This window comes from Chanos chanos, chromosome 1 (genome assembly GCF_902362185.1).
Source record: "Chanos chanos chromosome 1, fChaCha1.1, whole genome shotgun sequence".
In the NCBI taxonomy this organism is placed as follows: domain Eukaryota; kingdom Metazoa; phylum Chordata; class Actinopteri; order Gonorynchiformes; family Chanidae; genus Chanos; species Chanos chanos.
Genome location: NC_044495.1, coordinates 7,472,075 through 7,493,768, shown reverse-complemented (window position 1 = coordinate 7,493,768; position 21,694 = coordinate 7,472,075). Strand labels below are relative to the sequence as shown.

General features: G+C 43.1%; 1 protein-coding gene across 1 annotated transcript in view; it reads left to right on the top strand.

Annotated features, from left to right (window-relative positions):
- mipol1 (mirror-image polydactyly 1) overlaps nt 1–21,694 on the top strand; it is a 52,677-nt gene that overhangs the window by 15,343 nt on the left and 15,640 nt on the right. Inside the window, 8 exon segments of the mRNA XM_030787743.1 lie at nt 2,099–2,282; nt 3,139–3,280; nt 4,584–4,689; nt 6,344–6,473; nt 8,930–8,963; nt 9,614–9,784; nt 14,660–14,767; nt 20,980–21,080. Of these exon segments, the coding sequence (XP_030643603.1) occupies nt 2,099–2,282; nt 3,139–3,280; nt 4,584–4,689; nt 6,344–6,473; nt 8,930–8,963; nt 9,614–9,784; nt 14,660–14,767; nt 20,980–21,080 (976 nt within the window).

Sequence of the window (21,694 nt, the reverse complement as noted above, 5' to 3'; positions counted from 1 at the left end):
TCTCCCTGCAACAAACACTCCTCATAATACGTGCATTTATTTTTCCACCCTGCTCAAATATACGTTTGGACCGTCGCTAAAAAACCGCTTAAGCCAAACGAGTTTTGCTATGGCTCCTGTGCGGTTATTAATGGTGTGGCGTTGGATGAAGAGGCGGTCTGGTCTCCGGCTTTTATGTCTCAGTATTCAGATGAGCAGTCCCTGCTTTGCGTGTGTCTTCCTGGGCTATTTACCACATAAAACGACGCGTCACTCACCGCCACCTCACCGCCACCTCCCTGCTCTCAGAGTTGATTTTGTTGAGACTTGAAAAGAGAATCTCTCCCTCTCTCTCTTCTCTCGTTCTCTTGGTCTCTCTCTCTCTCTCTCTCGTCTGTTCCCATAGGAAATGGGCCCTTCCACAGTTCGATTAAACGCCGACCCTCGCATTTGTGAGGGAAATGACACTCTGAACACAGACCCATACTTGGGGGCAGTTACCTTTGTGAGAAGCGACCAGAGGAGAGAGTGGGAGAGAGAGAGAAAGAAAGAAAGAAAAAAAAAAACAATTAAAGAAGTGACCCAGGTTAAGGAACAATGTATCCAAAAAGTCGCATATTTGCAGTGCAACAAAAGGGGTTATATAAGCATGTTTGGTGTTATTATTCATGGTTGAATTTGATGTTTGCACTGGTGAGTCTGACAGGGAATACTAATAACTGTCTCCAACAATCCAGAGACCAGAGCCCTAGCAACAAAGCTACGAGAGCAGACCTCCCTGATCTCGACTTCAAAACCTGACCTTTCGCAAAATAATTGTCACTGCTAAGCTGGAGCTTTTGGACATAGTGACTGCAAGGCCTGCGACTTCTGCTTCACGTCGCATTTATTAACGCAGAAAACCCCCCCCCCATCTCTCTCTTTCTCTCTCTCTCTGTCTTTTGGGGGGAGAGACAGAAAAAGAGACAGCTTTTGAAGCGGTGACGCTCTTTAACTGGCTGATGTTTGATTTTGACTCGATTTGAATTGCATTGATGTCGAAGTGATTAATCTAGCGTTTTCCTTAATGTATATTTTATAATGGTAGGAAAAAGAGGGGCTGATTTCTTATGCAGCACTCGAGCTGAAGTGACCAGTTGAACAGTACGTTGTCAGGGGCACTTAACCTTCAGACAGTTTTAATGAGATGACTCCAGATCTTAAGCGAGTGGTCGAAACCCTTGAGGTCCCCGGCCCCCCTACCCCCCCCCCCCCCACCTCCAAATCCATCTTCACTGACCCACTAAACAAGTTCCATTTTTATTTATATTTTGAGTGGATCGCTGGGACATTTGCCATTTAATTGATTTAAATAATGAATCTGTCTTTAACGGAATCATATAAAAGAATCGTGTGTGTGAGTGTGTGTTTGATGTTTTCAAGATCACGTCATCGTGTTTTTATGGGGGTTTTTTTTCTTTTCTTTTTGATTGATTTCGATTTCAAACTGACTTTGATATGTTGATCATTGAGCTGTGACTGTGATGTCTTGATTGTGTGCGTGAGTGTGCGTGTATGTGTGCGTGTGTGTGTGCGTGTGTGTGCGTGTGTGTGTGCGTGTGTGTGCGTGTGTGTGTGTGCGCGCGCGAGACAGAGAGATTGAGAGAGAGCCTTGATGAGATGTGTGTTGGTGAAGAGGCAGTGAGGCAGGGCTCCAGATTTCCCAAAGAGTTGTCAGAAAGGCTGCCAGAGCGGCAGGGCTCAGTGTTTGTCTCCTGCTCTCCGGCTCTGGCTCCAAACGCTACAGAAACATTGACAGAGGAACCCAGCAGTCACTCCGCCTGGCTCAACACAGACTCTCATGAAAGATGGCCAGCCAAGACTTCCTTCACAAAAGCTGACACAAAATAGCAACAAAAAAATTCAATAGAGTATAACGAATAGAGAGTAGCTATTATGCCCCCTTTTTTTTTTCAGAAAATTATAAGTTATAAAGCATATTCTACCTCATTTACTGACCGTGCAAAAACATCTTTTAAGGATGTTTTAAGTGAAAATGAATATGTTTTTTGAATATGTATTTGACATGTATCATTTCTATTTGTCTAATTGTGGTCTCACTTGGTTCTGTCTTCACCAGTTCCTGGACCACCCCCGCCCCCACCTGACCGGACCCCTGTCCCGGTAAAAACCATGGAGGAAGAGAGAGTCTCTCCCATAAACTCCTGTCAGACAGACACACTCAGCCAGAGTCAATCTGGGCAGGAGCTGGACAGTCCAGTTCACAGGCCGTCCCTCAACGCACTGGAAACCAGTACACCTAGGTCAGCATGAACAAACAGGCCTCATCAAAAGGAGACTGTGGATATTTGTGTGTGTGTGAGAGAGAGAGTGTGTGTTTGTGTGTGTGTGTGTGTTGGTGTTGGTGTGTGTGTGTGTGAGGCCATCATGTATGACTCAGACCAGCCGCTGACTTCTTGATTTCTAAACATAAAACAAAAACACATTTGCTCCAGTCCAGTCCAGTTATCAGCATCCTTTTTTTCTGCACAAGTTTTCAGTGCCCAACCTCAAAGCTGGAGAGCCGTGCTTGGTAAAACCACAGAGAGAGCACTGGGACCGTGACTGAGCAGCTTGGCTCTTTACTTCAGTCTGAATGATCCTTTCCTTTTGCATTGTTTTACAATGAAACAGGGGGGAATTCCAGGGAGATTGTAAACTATCTCTGATCCCTCTAACTCCCTCCGTAGTGGCTCCGTAGTTTTTTTTTTTTTTTTGACCATTGGTACCAAGTTAAAATTAGATCACAGCGTCAGTCGCTTCAAAAACCTGCCCGATAAATATATGAGGCATTGCATTCACAGCTTCTCTTTAATAAGAAACTGAATCAAATTCCTGGCTACAAGAGGAAAGTCATTTACCTGCCAATACACTGCAGTAATACCTTAATATTACCTTAAAGGTCAACTGTATGATTTGCCTAATATTACAAAGTAAATAAGACACAGTAATATTCTTGAAAATGTAGAATTGCATCCCTTGTGTATTTGATAATTGCACGTCAGGACTCCACAGTGATTCATTTGTGTTGCCCAATCTGGAGTTTATTAATATCTCGCCTTTGTCTAATGAGGTTTTTTTTTTTTCTTTTCTTTTTTTTTTTTTTGCTTTAATCATAAGGAGCGTGCACGAAGACCAAAGCAATGCCCAAGTTGGCAGCTTGAGTGATTCTAACAAGAAACAAATTGCAGCCTTGGACAAAGAGAAGAACATAGCCTTTCTCCTGAAGGAGCTGGACTCCCTCCGAGATCTCAACAAGAAGGTAAATAAACGTGTGGAGACGCTCTGGATCGATCCCTCTTTCTCAATCTCTCACTCAGCAAATCAGAGGACGGTAACATTTTAATATAGATTGGTGATTATTCTACACAGTGAACAGGTCGATCTACTTCGGTGCTGCAGCATCAGTGTTCCTCAGTTAATTAAGCCTAATGGGGTTTTTGTTTTTGTTTTTGTTTGGTTTTTTTTGTCTGTAAGAACTATTTAATTGTCCTTAATTCAAAGTAACTGAAAGTATGACTATCAGCGTTTCCCTTTTTTTTTTTTTTGTTTTCTTTCCCCCTCTCCACCAGCAGTTTGCCATTCGTATGGTCTTTGCCTTCGTCTGTGGCTTTGCTCTGGTCTCTTCACACTCTGACAGAACACTGGAATCACTGTCCACTCCACAGAGCTTCCAAACCCTCAGTTCAGGGCCCAGACAGAGACTGTATTATGAGCTTGCATGAAAAGCTGAATATGGATGTGTGGTTTTGTTTCGGAGGGGTTTTTTTTGTTTTGTTTTGTTTTGTTTTGTTTTGTTTTTTTCTTTTCTTAGTCAGGGCTGTTGTCAGTGAGTCTCTGTGCACAGAGACTCATCTGGAAGAGTTCCTCCTCCTCAGCCTCCCAGTGAGAGAGAGAGACAGAGAGAGAGAGAGAGAGAGAGAAAGAGAGAGAGGGGCCCAGTGAAACAGACGTAATTGATGCCCCGGGTTTGCAAGTAGCTGTGACTCCTGACAGGGAGACAGGAACATGTCCCGAGAGGCTGTTTTTGCTGGCAGGGCCGTGAGAGCTCCGTTTGAGCTCTCTGACTAAAGCCTGTTTTAAAAAGGACGGGAGGAGAAAACAAACTCGCTGCAAAATATTTAAGATCTGAGGTTAAATCTATCACTTAACGCTTGTAAAGTATCGGCCCCCGTCCAGATTTACGGCCAAGCCGCCGCGGTAACTGTATTTTATTGGAGCTCCGAAATAATGTGATGTAGAGGCCTGTGTTACAGTTACAAGTGCAAGTGTGAGCTGATCGAACAGACATATAATATTCCCTTTGTTTTAAAGGAAGCTTTCCCAGAACAGACGCTGACCAGAATAGACACCCAAACAGTAATGTTAACCTGCGGTTAGCGTTCGCTATCGCCAAGAATCAGACACTGAACTCGTGAATGTCTAATCCGTTCCTTAGTGCTCCTGATTTCTGAGGAGGTCGGTTTGATTGGTGGAGTGATGTTGAGCTAAGCTGGCCCTCTGATGCTTGTGTCTGTGTGTGTGTGTGTGTGTGTGTGTGTGTGTGTGTGTGTGTGTGTGTGTAGCTGTGGGACAAGCTAGCGCTGAAGGAGAAGGAACTGGAGAGTAAGCTGATGGATAACCAGCTTCAGGAGACAGAACTGGAAGCCCGCACCTGCGAAAGAGCCGCAGGTGAGAGAGAGAGAGAGAGAGAGAGAGAGAGAGAGAGTGTGCGTAAGAGATAGATTGTCTTCATAATCTCATCCTAGCTGCCAACCACTGGGGAGATGAGACTGAAGATGTTCGGAGTTGTTCTCTTCACTCTTTACATTCACTTGCAGTAAAGACACACAGGACAGAGTCAATTCACATGTTTAACGAACATATCGGAAAAGATACCCGAGGACCCAGGTTTGCACAGTCGTAAACAATTATTCACTTGTTTTACATACACCGTTAGTATTCGTAAAGAAAAGTGTTGTAGCTAATTATTTAGTAAATGGAATTAGGCTTCTCACCTTTGTTGAGCAAATGTTTAAATTTGTGACGGATTTTTTTTTTTGTATACATATATAATTGGCAAAAGCCCTCTTTCCAACCTGACTAATTAAAAGAGAATACATGACATATATAGAGCGCAATTAGTCAGCCAATTGTACATTTAATAAAATGAACATGCATGTATTTGCCCTCCTCATTTTAATGTGATTTGCATGGTTCAGAGAGGTGCTGTTTAATGAGCAAATTTCAGCTAAAATGCAATATTGATTTTCTTAGTGAACTTTGTATTGGCTTAGAGCGATCTTACGTGTTTATCATGAAGTCATCTGTGTGGAGGGGGAGATGGTGTTAACTGTTGATGGATTGCTACGCCCGTATCGGGGCGGGATTAACCCGGGGAAGCCGGAGACAGTTTCATAATCCCAAAATCTTGTGGATTTTAGACGTCCATCTTGCCACCGTTGGCAATTTAGTGTCCGGGACAGTGAGGTCAGAAGCACAATGGATGGGGAATTTAAATGAGAATTCATCTGATTGCATATCATTTGATGAAAGGGTTGCCCCCCCCCCCTCCTTCAGCCTGCAGCTCTACCTCTGAATATTGACTCTGATCCAATTTAGCAGGTCTTAAATGACCTGCTGTCTTTTACAGACAAAGTTGAAATAAGGGCACTAAAAACTACCAATTAATTTTTTAAAAAAGGAAACAAATTTGGATACATTTTGCAAATATATACAGCTGGGGTGGTCTCTTTTTTACTTGAATTTACATACATCTTAATCAACCCAACAGTTTTCTTATCTTTAGAATTCTTTGCTTTCACGTCATTTCATGTATTTGTCCATCTTTTTGTCCATCTTTTACTTCTCGTTTATTGCTAAAGAGACTTTGAGATGGAAGGAGGAAGCCATTTGTACCACTGGGAGTTTTTGACTCGTCTCAATATAATTAGTAAACCAAATTTTTTTTTTTTTTCCCTAAGTGAGCAGAATGGGAGTGTTGGTCAACCTGCTGACCTTAAAGCATTCATAGAGAATGTCAGTCAGAGCCGGGGTCATTGCTGACTCTTTATTGCTCTGGGCACAGTTCACATGTCCTGCGTCTGAGGAGGCTGTCATCTCAAAATGAGGCTCACTTAGAGTTAATACCTATTCCACAGTGTTTCAGCAGCAATAACCTGTTTCCTTAGGAGCTTAGTTCTGTTATTGTGCAGCTGCGAGTAATAACCATCTCTCTCTTTCTCTCTCTCTCTCTCTCTCTCTCTCTCTCTCTCTCTCTCTCTCGCTTTCTTTTTTTACCCTTTTTCTCTCTCTGTCATTCTCTCTCTCTCTCTCTCTGTCTCAGCGTTGGTGGAGGAGATCTATAAGGCTCAGAGGGAGAGGGATCAGGCAGTGATGGCTAGACTGAGGCTGGCCAACGAGGAGAGAGACGAGGCCTTGCTAAGGGCCAAGAAACTCCAGGAGGCAGCGCAAGAGTACGTCACACACGCCACTCCATGTCAGAACCCACACAGCTCAGGGCCTTCTCGGGGTTTTTTTTTCTCAGCCCCCGTTCAAAAAGTTAATTGAAATTCGGCTCTTGAATCGTGGTTGTGATTCAAAAAAAACAAAACAAAACAAAAAAAAAAACGTATTGCTTATTTACACTTAATTAACTGGATTTGAGTTCTTCCTCAAGATTGAACTCGACCAAACTCTCGGGTGTAGGAGAACGAATTTTCTCCTCATTGTCTTTGCTGCTTACCAGCTAAGAGTGTCAAGCCAAACTGATGGAGAGGATTCAGAGGGATGCCATTTTCCCAGCTTCTACACCTTCAATCTACACACGGCTTTGACGCTCCAATTTTCCCCTTTTTTTTTTCATCTTTTTTTTTTTTTTTTGTTTTGTCAAAGCTTTCGTGGCGGTAATATGGATTTGCTGACTGCGTGAGGCACACTCGTTTACTTAGCTGCGGTAGGGTAGACTGCTTTGTTCCCTCAGGCTGCTGGACAAGGTGAGTGGATGGAAGAAAGGTGTGAAGAGAAAATCCAATATCGACTGGTTTGGAAATATATCGGAAGGGTGTGACATTTCATGAGAGTACCCCTCGCCTTAGTACTGGGTTGTCAATCAAAAGTTGCACTGTATAGGAAATCAATCAAGTCCTTCAGCCATCCAGATATTTACCAGCTTGACTGAATAGCCCTAATTAATCTGACTTTTTTTTTTTCCCCTCATTGTTTGTTTTGTTTGTTGATGGTGGTGGTGGCAATGGTGGTTGTGTGTGGGGGTGCGTGTGTGTGTGTGTATGTCTGTATCTGAGTGTGAGCCCTTTTAAAATGAATGCTGTATTGTCCTCCTCCAGGAGAACATGGCAGACAATATTGGCCAGGTTACTATGGAAGTAATTAACCCCTACTTAGGGGAATAATATATCATTTCACTTGAAAAGGCCAAAAAAAGGTAAAAAAAAAAAAAAAAAAGGTAAAAATAAATAGATAAATAAATAATCATTTCTAAATGTTGTTTATGGGTTAAAATAAGATTTTATTTACATGTCCCTATATCCTGTTGACAAGTACATGTCTGTGATGAATTTTTCTGACTATACACAATCGTTATTCGTTAATAAATCATTCATAAGTCATTCCAGCGCACTGAAATTACAGGGGAGGCAATGAAAACCACTTTTCGCCTTTCGTTGATTGAAGGCCAGATTTTTTTTTTAATATTTTTTTTCCCCCCTCAAAAATCTAATTATAGAAACACATCCCTCTCTCTCATCCCTCTGTTTTTCACTGCCTACTGGAGTCCCCGTTAAATAAAAATGGTAATTGATAGCCAAGGAGAAAGGCATTATCTTCCGTGGAATATGGAGAGCCATGTTCCAAACCCCATCTTTTTTTTTTTTTCCCCGAGAAGGTCACTGCTTGGCCCAGTGTGAATGAGTATGTACTTTTATAATGGGAGCTGATCCTTTGTAATGCCTTTGTAAATGAGATCACAAGGAGTTGTTGTTGTCTTTTTTTTTTTTTTTTCCTGTGAGGAGTGGAGGAGTCCGATTCTTATTTGAGGATGAGAACCACAGGCTGGACGTGATGATGCAGGTCCAGAGGAAATACGGTCGTTTATCGTTTTTTTTTTTTTCCCACCTGCGTTCAGTTCGATGCGTTGTTTATTCGTCCATTAGGTTCTGATGTATGAAGAGATTGTTTGTTTGTTTATTTATTTATTTGTTTACTTACTCACTCACTTGCTTACTTATTCATTTTTCTAACCTTGCATGTGTTTGCAATGCTATAGAGCAGGATGAATTTCATGTGAATGTGTAGAATAGATGGAGACTTTGAACAGTGACGCTGTTCTTTCCCAATCTATAACCATGGACACTAGTGTAAAATAAACATGTCATAAACATGTACTGCAGTGAGATGGGGGGGGGGGGGGGGGGGCGTGAAATGATGAATATTGAATAACTTTGACTTCCCCAACAAATCTCTTGGCACTTTAGCTGTGTAATTACTGTTGTCTTTGTCTGCGTAAAGATGCTTAGGGCTGGGTGGGTATAAATGACTCGGCCTTAATCCCTCCCCTCTCATCTCCGCACATATGAAAAAATGATCCCAGTAGTCATATGGAGTAGTAAACATTAATAACTTAACAGTTGAGGAGTCAGTGGCGGTCATGACGGGCATTACTGTGGAATAATGGTTTGGGACGAGCGGCCTTTTTTTTTTTTTTTTTATTATGTCGAGAGTGTCTTGCCATTCACGCCAAAAAAAAAAAAGGCAAAGACAGTGACTGGATTCGGAAAGCGATCTCATTTTGCCAGGTAAAAGGAATGGAAACTGATGGAAGCGTACCACATTTCATCTCACTTTCTCTCTCTCTCTCTCTATCTCTCTCTCTCTCTCTCTGCCTCTTCCTCCCTGTCTCCCTCCCTCCACCCAGGCTGGAGAATATTAACCCTGAGGAGAGTGATGCGGTAAGCCCTCCCCTTTGGAGAATTTATGTGCTCGCACAAATTGTTTTTTTTTCTTTCCCATTCTGCCAGACTGTCCTAAATGAAAAATCGGTTTCAGGAAACAAAGGTTGTAGATGTCATCTCATATATCTGATATTAAATTGGAATTGTTGTTCTTTTTGAAAGGGTGATGATGTCAGAGAAAATGTAGGATACCGTTTAGAATTCCTGAATTCATCACATCATTGTTCTCCTAAAGAGCAACTGAAGATAGTTTTCTTAAACAGTCTTGAGGTTTCCTTTGATAAGTTTGATAAAATCGTCCAATGATGTTTCATTCACTTTGATAACATCAGTGATCAGATTACCGAGAGAGAAATTCAGCACCTACTCTGAGTTACAATTACAAATTGTATGGGTTTGGTGGGTTGAAAGGACCCCATATGTGTGTCTTTTTATTTTTCTCTTGTGCCTATTTTTGGCTGCTAATACACAGTGTGTGTGTGCGTGTGTGTGTGTTGTGTATGTGTTGTGTGTGTTGTGTATGTGTTGTGTGTATTGTGTATGTGTTGTGTGTATTGTGTATGTGTTATGTGTTTGTGTGCGTATTGTGTATGTGCCATGTGTATGTGCCGTGTGTGTGTGTGTTGTGTCTGTGTTGTATTGGTCAGGACCTGGAGGAGTTGCTGGACAGAGTGAACAGCGCTGACTCTGCCCTGGGTATCGAGCGCAGTGGAGCTGCAATCGTGGAGCGCGTGCAGAGGGCCAGGGAGCGTCGCTCCAGGATCACCTCGGAGGAGATGAGAGCCGTGATCGAAGAGAGAGACACTGCTTTAGCCAGGGTAGGATTCCCACACTCACACACACACACACACACACACACACCCTCACTCTTCACCAGCCTCTCTTCACAACGACATCACACACTCAACTGCACAGGGTCAATCCTCATTCCATTCAGCTGTAAACACATTACACACTTCTGTTGTGTACCAAGCCGGCAACCTTTACACCATAAAAAAAAAAAAAGAAGAAAAAAAAAAAAAGGAAATGAAATACAACTCTCTAAATATTGACTGCCTCACTCCTTTTCCTCCATTTTAACCCCCTGCAAGACGACTTTGATTATCAGCCTATTAGGGCCACATGCATCCATGTTTATTCACTGATCCAGCGATGAGTTAAGAATAAACAGACCAACTACCTAATTCCCATGTTCTGACAAATAAGGCTGTATAACCTCAAATATTTGATATACCATTCTTAACACACATATTTCAATCAAATGAAAACAAACAAGCAGGTAGCCAAATATTGACATCCAGATATTGTGCTTCATCAAAGAGTTCAAGAGTAGGCCAGGACGCGTATTTGCGCAGAGTTTTTCTGTTGGTAAATGCTGCCCACACCACATAACCATAGTTTTCATTTTATGACTTGACTTCCCGAGTGAGGAATCTGTTTAATCCCGTCTAGCATCCGGGGTCTTTTTCTTTCCTCGGCTGCAGACCTGTGGCATAACCTCGCTGGTAAATCAAACAAATCACTTTTATAAATCATTTCATGTATGGATTCACATATGTTGCTGCTTGATTGATTGAAATCAGGCTAGAACAACGTCTAGTCTGGGCCGGAAATTCGATTTATTCATTGCATTTCATCTAGATGATTTTTTTCCCGCTTCATCAAGCAAACTTTGACTCGGTAACAATTATCACTGTATTTTGGCCGCAGAAACACCAACTGGAGACTGGATCATTTGTTTACCTCTGGGAAACTTTTTTTTTTTTTTTTTTTTTGAGTTTTTATTTTTTGTTGGAGCTGTTACTACTTCTTACTGCAGAGGGTTCAGAGGGATCCTGATCTCCTGTGACAGAATTACTCTGCGCAAGATTACCATCATCATCATGACCACACTCGGTCAGATCAGAAACGTTTAGGTTTTCTCCCATAAATCATAAGTCTTAAGAAGTGATCGTATGTGGTTCTTTAAAGAACGCGTTTCAAACGTCTTCTGTGATCTGTCTTGACGTAAGGGAATCGTAAATGCGCGGTAGGAAATTCTGTCTACGCAGGTGGTCGCAGACCAAGGTTTAAATAGTTTTTTCCCCTCGAATCTGATGTTTCTCTGGCTGGATTTGTAGGAATATTTATGATTGGGAGCTTCTCTCTCTCTCTCTCTCTCTCTCTCTCTCCCTCTCTCTCTCTCTGTTCTTCCCCTTCCCCATGGGTGAGCAGCCTGGATCCTTTCCGGTCAGGGCCCCAACAGGAATGAAAAGGCAAGCGCAAGACATGTGGAGAAGAAAGGCTACACGACAGCCCATGTGTATGCTGAACAAATGCTGGGACATGGAACGCTTGCTGTGCCAATGCTGCACCTCCGCTGAAAAGAAAAAGACAGTCTGATATGTCTTCCTTTCTTTTTTTTTTTTCTTCCCCTTCTTACCCAGACTTACCCGGTTCTCTGTGGGTACAGACACATACAGACGACTATAGAAGTCTGTTAGCCACCTTTGCGCGCAGACGCTCAGTGACGCTAGCTTGTGCTCTGTGTCGTCTTGTGGAGTTTCTTTTGAATGGTTGAAGACAGGAGAACTGTTGATTTTTCACACTTTCCCAGCTCCTGAGCAGTTTAAACTCGTCTTTGGGTGTTCAGGCCAGTTCTATCTTCCTTCACAGCCATTCATTGGCATGAGTGAGGGTATCTACCTCAGACTTGGCCCTTTCTTTAAATAAATCGCCCAAAGTACCTTTCAGCTTCTTTGAAACTGATGTATTCACGTTGAAGACAACCGTGAAATGCTATATGTTTAAAATCCGGGTAAACTCCTGTCGTTTTGCACTGTGTCAGCATACTGTAGGACGTGACGTCTGATGGTCCAGTCCGATTCTCCAGCGACATGACCTGAGCCCTTACCGGAAAAAGCTGTTTTATGGGCCAGTGTCTATGTCAAATAAGAGGCCGCGAGTCGAAGAAACCGGTGTCAATGTCAGCGATATGAACGCAGGGCCGAGCGGGTGTGACCGGGCTAACTTCACCTAGGCCCCAGCACAATATCGCTCCAATCCCGGGGTCTCCCAGCGAGATCCCCACAAAACTGCTGCCCTTACTTTTTACCGAGGGTAAAAGAAAAAAAAAAAATCATCTATGGGGCAATTTCAGAAGTATGTTGCAAACGCGGGTCTAATCCCTTCGGAGGCAGGGATCCGTCCACACTTCTATCCTTGAGGATTTCTTCCTCCCCTACTGTTCCTCCTATCCCTCTCTTCATCTCGGAGGGATTAAGCCCTCCGTTGCAGGCGGAGGGCTGCCGCTGCTGCTGCAGCCTTCCGAGTCTGCCGGAATATGAAAAGCCGGATAACCGTCGGGAGAAATAAATCTTTTTTTTTTTTTTTTGTCTCACTTCCTTCCTCTTCTTCCAGTGAATGCAGAGAATAAAAAGTGCTTCGTTATGTTCCCCCGCTCACACCCAACGCGCTTATTGAATTTCTCCTGATCTTGATGGAGTGGCGATGTTAAACTGGAGAGAGAAAAGAAAGTCCCCTCTCTAGATGAATTACGGCCGATTGTCGTCGAGATTCCGCCATTCGGGGGTTTTTCTCGCAGCGAAGGCTGTTGCGTGATCGATGTGATTCGTATCTCTTCCATCCCTGTTGACCAATTAATGCAGATGTTGGATCCGATTGAGACTGTGATTTGTAAATTAGGATTAGGGAGCTAAAGTAGGTTAATGTGTCTGTATTTACGCCCCATTTCCCTCTGACGGAGGCTATTTTTGGCGTTGACAGCGGGATTGGCCAACGTTGAAGCAGGAAAAAAAAAGAAAGAAAAAAAAAAAACATGGCGTGTTCAGATTTAAATACATTTTCTCCATAACATCTGTTGCCTGAAAGCCATAAGTCACACTGACACTAAAGAGGAGCTCAGTGTTTTGTCTGGACGCCGACAGTATTATTTTAGTCTGCAGAGGAAAAGGACGGGAGCGGGGTTTGGGCCCGAAGGCCGTGTTTGAGCGGGCACGGCGCTTTGAGGCAGCTGGACGGTGAAACATTGGGACTTGTCAGGGAGGCTGGGGCTGGTTTACATTCCTGGTGAGTGTCCCTCAGTCTCGGAATGTGCGCATGGGGGAAGAACACATATGGAGTGGTATAAAACAACCCGAACTTACAATAATACTCAACCCCAGAGTCTGTCACAGCGGCCTGACCGCTCAGTGTTTGTAGTGCGTCTGTCTGTCTCTCAGCCCATCTCTCAGTGTAGTTTTCTAACCCTATGTGCAGACTGAGAGGGGAGGGGAGAGACAGGAGAACGCTGGAGCGTAAGACTGTCTTTTTTTTTTTTTTTTTACCCGCTGCAGTGATGACGAACAGCAGAAGCAGTAGCTGCAATGCAAGTTTATGAAAGCTTTCGCGTTGCAGTCACAGACTGGCCACGGCCTACAAAACCAAGGCTGTTTTGGAGTGTGCTCAGACCGAATTTTTGAACGCCTAACAACATTTTTTTTTTAAATGGGACAAAGATTTAAAATGGACAAAAGCCATTCCGCATAGCAAGCATAGAGACCTTTAATTGCACATGTATCACAGGTGTGTCACAGAAGCTTTGCACAGCTGTGGAAACCTTGCTGCCTTTGAGCCATATTATTGTTATCATCATATTGCTATTATTACCATTATTATTATTATTATTATTATTATTATTATAATTATGAAATGTGCAGTGTTTTGTGTACATGCTTAGATTGCCATTGGTTTGTAGTCTATTTCCTAGTCAAAGTGATTTGTGTTTTATTTTGAAATTCACCCCAAACGGTTGTGTTTCTCAGTGGAGTACCCACAGACAGAGAGTGTAATATCAGTTCTGTGTGCACATGCACCGCACAGTAAATGTAATAATAACTAAGTCTGAAGACTGTAACTCACCAGAGACAATACACACCATATGAAATGAAACTTCAGATATAGATACAAGTTTCTTATGGGTGAATGGAACAGCATTTTCCCAGAGTATACTGGCCAGCTGAAAGGTAAACACTCCTGGAATTTTTTTTGTTTTGTTTTTTTTCCCGTCAGCCGTGTAAGAAATAACAAAAATCTGTCATAGCGTGCTGTTTTTTTTATATTTATAATGTGAGAAATAGATATGTTTGACATCGAAATAAAAGAACCAGACATTGTTTTTTTTATTATTGGACAAGTGCCTTTCAAACCTTTAAAAGAGTTATTTCCAGAATCTCCCAAGGAGTGGATTTCTTTTTTTCTTTTTTTTTCTTTTTTTTTTTTTTTACACTCGACTCGATGGAGCAATGCAGTCAGAAAAACCCTGACAAGGCAGAGAGAGACTTCAGCATTGAATTTCCTTTTTCTGTCATCTTCATAGCAAATTGTCAGCTACTGTATTTAAAATTACTCTTTCTCCCTCTCTCTCTCTCTCTCTCTCTCTCTCTCTCTCTCCCTCTCTCTCTCTCTCTCTCTCTCTCTCTCTCTCTGTCTCTCTCTATCCCTCTCTCCCTCTGTCTCTCTCTCCCTCTGTCTCTCTCTCCCTCTGTCTTTTTCTCTCTCTCTCTCTCTCGCTCTCGCTCTCTATCCCTCTCTCCCTCTGTCTCTCTCTCCCTCTCTCTCTCTCGCTGTCTCTCTCTTTCTCTGTCTCTCTCTCTCCCTCTCTCTGTCTCTCTTTCTCTCTCCCTCTCCCTCTCTTTTCTTCTGTCATTCAACAGTGCAAGCGACTGGAGCAGGAGCTCCTGCACATGCGAGAGCAGAGCCAGTCTTCAGCAAACAGCCCCAGACACCTGACTGCCCAAAAAAATCAGGAACGCGTTCATCAGGTACAAGAAAAAAATTAAATCCCCTTTCACCCTGCAAATGAAGACTATAGAGCCCCCAGCCTGTCGTCTTAGGTTTGCATGGAGTACGTCACCTGTGTACCACGTCGCTGTGGCACAGTAGGGCTGTTTGCCAACAACCCTGTCTTTAAATATGGTCCTCTCTCTCTCTCTCTCTCTCTCTCTCTCTCTCTCTACCCCTGTCATCTCATTCACACACACACACAAAACCCCCCCGGCCCCTCAATCAAACTCTCTCATCACGTGATCAAACCTGTGGTTTATTAACTCCTATTTGCCTACGCTCCGGCCTTTGTTTTCCCGTGATTTGCGGCAATAAAGCCATTGGTCGACTACATATTTGACGGGGTTTAGTGCGACGCCGGTGACGGTGGCGGGTCCCGCGATGCCACGCTACAGCGCCGTGCAGCAAGGTGCAGGGCAAACACAGGGGCCTGTTTGACTTGCAGCGTTTATCAGATGGAGCCCCGGAGCCCTCCAGTTTGAATGCAGAGTGCTGTAAACCTGATCATTTAGATGGAGCTGGGTAAACAGCTCCTCCGAGAGGCCACTCCAGCGGGAGAAAGGAGCGGGAGGTCATGTCACGGGTCCCCGTCCGGGCCCCGCCGACCCGAGTAAGCCCAGGGAGCGGTTAACGAAAAGATGTGAACGCATTGAATTTTCTGCTGCTTTAAATCTATGATGCCAGTTTGTTTTAGACCCACACATACACGGGCCAGGGGCGTAATATATGAGCGTTTTAGTAAAATGAAGTGGTTAATATTTTTATTGCCCAAAGCTATGCTTTTCTAAGCACGTGCTGGACAGCTAGGAATCTTCTCAGTTTGGCAAATACTTTAGAGGACTGAAGACCCACACAATTCTGAATAGTTCGCAGTGTTCTCTGGTAAATATTTCAAACCTTTTTTATAGATGTTCACTGAAATTCGGTCTGCAGCTACATCTTTGCCGTGGGAAAATCTTCCTATGTGTTTTTTTTTTTTTTTTGGGGGGGGGGGGGGGGGTTGTATTTAATGTTGGTTGACATTAATATCTCTTTGCTGGTGCGTTTTATGCCTGGCAAACATTTACTGTCGGATTTTCCCGATGATGCTTTTGCAAATGATGAGAGAATCAAAGTGGCAGAAATCACACTGATGCGTTTCATTAATCGAAATCTTCTTTTTTTTTTTTTTTTGTTCAGAACAGTACAATGAACCGGTTAGAGAATGTTTGTTTTAAGTTAACAACGATCGAGACCGTTCCCCGAGAATTCAGCCCTGATTACTTCCTATGGCCGCGATTACTGTTAAAGGAAAATAAAGGAGTAAATATGTTGTAATAAACGGGCTGTTAATCTGAGAGGAAGTCCAGTCTGTATGCTCAGTCGCAGCTCTCCAAAGCCCTCCTGCATTTCTCCCCCTTTTTTTTTTTATCTCTAAGACGGATCGACTGATGGCTTATTAAAAAATATATTAAATTTTGTTATTAATGTAGCACTTGGTTTTTCTATAAATCCCCTTAATTATAGATTGACTCATGGGATTACAGAGCCCGGTTTTTAATTTAAAATCAAATGGGAACAGCTGTCGTTAAATTAGTCAACAGTGCGGGGAACATATCCACAAAACAATTTGAAAATGAACAGGACTCCCACTTATCGACTGACATTTTACTTTAAAGACAGCCAAAAGTAAAGCTGCTGAAAAATGAATGAAAAAGATAGTGTGTGTGCCCCCCCCCCCCCAAAAAAAAGAAATCTTTCATTTTTAAGTTCTCTATCAAATTTGGATGGCTGTTTTGTTTTTTGTTTATTCAAGATAAGTATTTACTCATGTGTGTTTTGACTTCCTCTCAGAAATTACATTCCTGATCTGAAAAGTTTTCTTCTGTTTTTTTTTGTTGTTGTTGTTGTTGTTTTTAATTCTTTAACAGTAGAAAATGTGGAACAAGACTGAACTAAGCAATCTTTACATTAAAGGCAGGGAGGATGCCAAAGTGCATTTAGGTGAAACTATCTAACAGTTCCTCTCCTACATAAAACCTGAAGGTATTCCCCCACCGTTAGCCTTGTCAATATCTTTTTTTAGTTCCTGCAATAGAACCTGTGCAGCAGCCGCTCTGAGAATGTGGCCAGAGTGGATTTCGGAGCTTTGTGTGTGTGTGTGTGTGTGTGTGTGTGTGTGTGTGTACATGCGCACGCAGTGGGGGGAAGATGTATGTGACTTTAGTGCCCTGTAAAAGGCTGGGCCGGAGTGGGGTGGGGGGGGAGGGGGTGGGGGACAAGTAGGCTTCAGTGCTTAGGTCATTTGAAGTGGCCTGTTGTAGTGCTTGCCCCAGCTCTGAACCACCTGTGTTTGCTTTGCAGCTCTCCATTCAGGGGCAGTGACAGCGTTAGAATGATCACACAGGGCCCAGCCCCCCCCGTTCCCAAGCTGCTAACACAGTTAATCATTATGGCTGCTTCCTGCATCTTCTCCATATAACTGCCTTTACCCACATCCAACACGCAGATGCTTAAAAAAAAAAAAAAAAAAAAAAACCTTTAAGTTTTACATGTAGTAACGGTACACACGCTGCACGATTCGCTGTTAAAAATGAATTCATAAGCAGGATTCATTTCCATAATGGTCTGAATCAGGAGAGCCTTTTTTTTTCTTTTTCAGAAAATGTGTTGAATTTGTTGGCAGTAACCCAGCAGAGCTGGTCTTTTACATCCGGCGTGTCAGTACCGCGGTAATAAAGGGGCATTACCTGGCTCAGGGCCAAGTCTGGGGACTGTTACCAGGTGGTGTCACAACCTTGTTGTCCCAACAGTGTACAAGTCACCATGATTGATGAGCATGTTCTAGAGACTTGGAGATAGATGATTAGATAGAAGAAGATGGTGGTGTTTGTACAGAAACGTTCAATCCTTTTTTTTAAAATTCCTCTCTGATCCAAAAAAAAAACCCCTCTCATTTATTAAAGTGAGTGTTTACTACGACACTCAGTGTCTTTTTTGAATTAGACCATTTTTTTTACAGTCAGGTTGACAAAATGAAATAGTCAGATGGCAACAACACCCTATTGAGTTTTTCTTCCTCTTATTTTTTTCTCTCCTCACAACCGAGTTTTACTTTTTTATTTTTTTTTTCCTTTCTTTTCAATATTGTAGAACACCTCACCTGATGCCTGTAGCATTTTACTGTGTACCGCTTTGATTTTTTAGGACGTATGAAAATGCATCTCTTAAATGAACCCCTCTCTCTCTCTCTCCCTGTCTCTCCCCACTGGGGCAGAAAGGCCAGGTCCTGCCTGTCTGACTGAACCCACCAATGCCCTGCTAAAGTCCTTTTAAAAAGGTCAAGGTACGCATTTGCTTTTAGAGGGTTTAATCTCAACAGGTTAACGTGCTACTTTGTGAACCTAATTTGGATAATATTATAATGAATGCTGATAAAATACATACGATTAAGAGAAACAGGCTTTGAAGTTCAGCTCCCTTCCCTGTTGGAGAAAAGTACATATTGACTTTAGAGGTTAGAGTCTTTTTGATGTTCTCTTTGACTTGCAGGACCTGTGCTCCAGTAATTAGAAGGATTGGGAGACGGTAGCTGCATGCAAGGTGTTTATAACGTTAGCATCCGGAGGCTAGGGCCCAGCGGCTAGCATTTATACCAGCTAGCGCTGGTACACCGGATCAAACACGGTTGAATTTCCACACACTTGAAATTGCTTAATGTGTAGACTGATGAAAAATGTCACTTCCACCTTCCACTGCGTTCATGTCTCTGTTGTTTTTGTTAGCTTGTGTATTTTTTTTCTGCGTCTAGTCGTAAAGCACGTTCATTCTGAATGATATGTGTATGCAGTGAAGTAATGAACTCAGGGAAGGCTAAAAAATGGAGATTTATGAGACATATTCCGTCTTAGGTGCAGGAGCCATGAAAGATACCATTGGATGTGTTTTCATGCTGCTGTCTGATTATTCTTATGGCTGGTGCATGAACTGGTTCTGTGAGAGCCATGTGCAGTGGAATCTGCATATGCAAAGACAGCGTGAATGAGCTAAGCACTGATATTGAAAACATAGTCAGCCCATTGTGCGTTATGTCTGTAGCAGGCTGCTTTCCCTAATGGTAGGTGCGTGATCTGATTCGGCGTCAGTGTGGCCCTGGTAGTCTAGGTAACAAGACACACAGATGATTCCATGAAAGCTCTTTTGAAACACATTGTCTCGGGTTGGTAGCTGGTATCTGTGTATAAACTCGGGACGTTTGCAGGTAGTTTCACGTAAGCTGTGTTCTTGAGAGCTTAAGCGTCCCGTTTTGATCTTGATAATTGGCTTTAGTCACTGGACGACCGAGAATTTGCCCCTTCATGTTACTAAGCATCCCTAATGTATCTTAATACCCTGTGAATCCAGACTCTGAAGGACCTGGTCAGGTACCCTTCTCACTACTGAACAGAATTTTACGGGAGCTGATATTGAACAATTTTTGCTTGGTCATCTGATAAACGATGGTTATAGCTTTGTGTTCGATATAGAACCATTTCAAAGACTTTCAACTGCTATAGTCCTCAGAGTAAAATGAGGATCCCAAGTCAACCTTATGTCTTCCAGGAAACTGCTTATCACGATAACACTCTCCTTCAGAAAAAAGTCAACACCGTTCACGTGTTCAGAGCCATAAGAGAGCCCTGCTCTGAAACTCTGTGTGCTCTCTCTCTCTCTCTCACACACACACACACACACACAGCACACAGAACACACACCACACAAAACACCAACCTTCCCGAAGCCTTTAAAATATAACACAACCTCTTACTGATTCAGTGCTGAGGCCTGATGCCCTCAGTTATGACCCACGCTCCTTATTTATCAAAGCAGATTCAGTGACCTCTGTCCCTCTCTCTCTCTCTCTCTCTCTCTCTCTCTCTCTCTCCCTCTCTCTCTCTCTTCCCCTATGCTCTTATCGTAGAGGCTGTAGCTGTCAGGCATTTACAGTAGGCCTGGCCGTGGTGTTTGTTTAGACAACCTCCATTGTTTTTTTTTTTCTCCACTCTTTCCCAGCTGTTGAAAGGGCGAGACGATCAATACATCTGTTTCAACGGCTGGTAATTAGCAGCAGCTTTATTGTTGCTCAGGTTTAAGCACAGAGAGGGCAGGGGAGAGTGTTTGCACAGGCTGACTGCCCCCCCCCACACACACACACACACCCCCGTCTCCCTCCCCAGGTCAGACTGCCCATTCTTTGAACACGCTGGCCCTGTGTAGGTGCTGAGAGGGACAGACAATGGAGTGAATTAGAACCCCACCCCACCCCTGTCCTGCCCCTTGAATTTTCAACCCATTGTTTGTGTGTGTCTGTGTGTCTGTGTGTGTGTGTGTGTGTGTGTTTGTGTGAGAGAGAGGGAAAGAGCTCTCATGGCATTCTGAGGGACTTTTCAGGGGTCGCAATAGGAGGAAGACCGCAGACAGGAACCTGTCTGGTATCAGACCATCAAAAATTGATAGCTGTTTTCAGCTGTGTGACCTCACTGAGTAATTACTATTGGCTGTGGAGATAAGGAGCTAGCGAGACTGTAATCTAATTACACAACACAATGGCTGTAAAATGATATCACAGACTCTAAGATTGATTTATAATTGGACACTCGCTCTAATGAACTGGATGCGGGTGACATGTCTAAACATAACAACAAGCTATTACACACTGATAAGCATATCAACACAGTGTTCTGGATGTGTAGCCACATGAGAAAAATTGAGTTGGTTTAGTATTAATTATCTTAATTAGAAACGGTTCAAGAGTTCTCCACATACAACTTTTTCTAAATGAGTGTACCTCAGCGAAGGACATGTCAGATGAATGATGTCATCAAACCCAGCGTTTTAGCATTGATTTCAGTCGACTTTGGTTTTAGTCACAAGGATCCTATAATCCACATATAAACACTGAAGGCAATTTTAACAATTCTTAACCGTTCCCTCATGAATACTTGCATAATGTTATACACTTCAGAATCAAACTCAACAAAACAAAACGAAACAAAAAGTTTTTTTTTGTTTAAACCAAAACCAAGCGATGTTACTTTGCAGTCAAGCATTATTACATGGTTGTGGTGACTAATAAGAAGCGTCTGCTGGTGGAAGAAAAAGAAATGTATTTGAGCTTTATCTGTATCCTAACTGGCTGTTCCCCCGTCTTCTTTTCTCGGGGTGTCGTGAGGTGCAGGAGGAGCTGGAGACGGCCTACGGAGAGAGAGATAAAGCCCTGGAGTGGAGCCAGAAACTGGAGGAAGAGCTCCAGACACTGCGGAAGCAGCACAGGTGAGCGTCACCTTCGGTCACGCCGTGCGCTCTCAGCGAGGGCGAAATAGAAAAGCGTTACGATTGAAGCCGCGGCGGCGCCGGCGCTCGGACGCGAAAGCCGCCCCCTTCTCGACTGGAAAAAGAAAATAAGTGAAATGAAATCTCTTTTAGCACGCTGGTTCAATCTTCCGGCCGAGTACGCCACTTCGGAATGCCTAGCCGCGTACGCTCAAAACAAAATCAGGTCTTCCCCGACGCCATAAGATCGACCATTCTTATCTAGACGACAGAATTCTCCGTGGCTTTACACATACACGTATCAGCCCTTCCATGTCAATATAAGAGCAAATATGTACATGCTAATTGGAAATCTGATGTTCATTCGCTCTTGTGAAGTTGTCTGAATGCTGTGTGTCAGCCTATTCCATTACATTTATGTCATAAATATTTAAAAAGGCAAACAAACAAACAAACAAAAAACAATGTAGCTCCCTTGTGAGGACATGACTCTGCAGCACTGAATGCTAAAGAATGGCCCGGCCTGACGACGAAGTCCAGTGATTATTTCATTCACATTGATCATGGCTGTTTGCTGCTGTGCTCTGTCTTAAATTTAAAAATGTCGTCTTTTA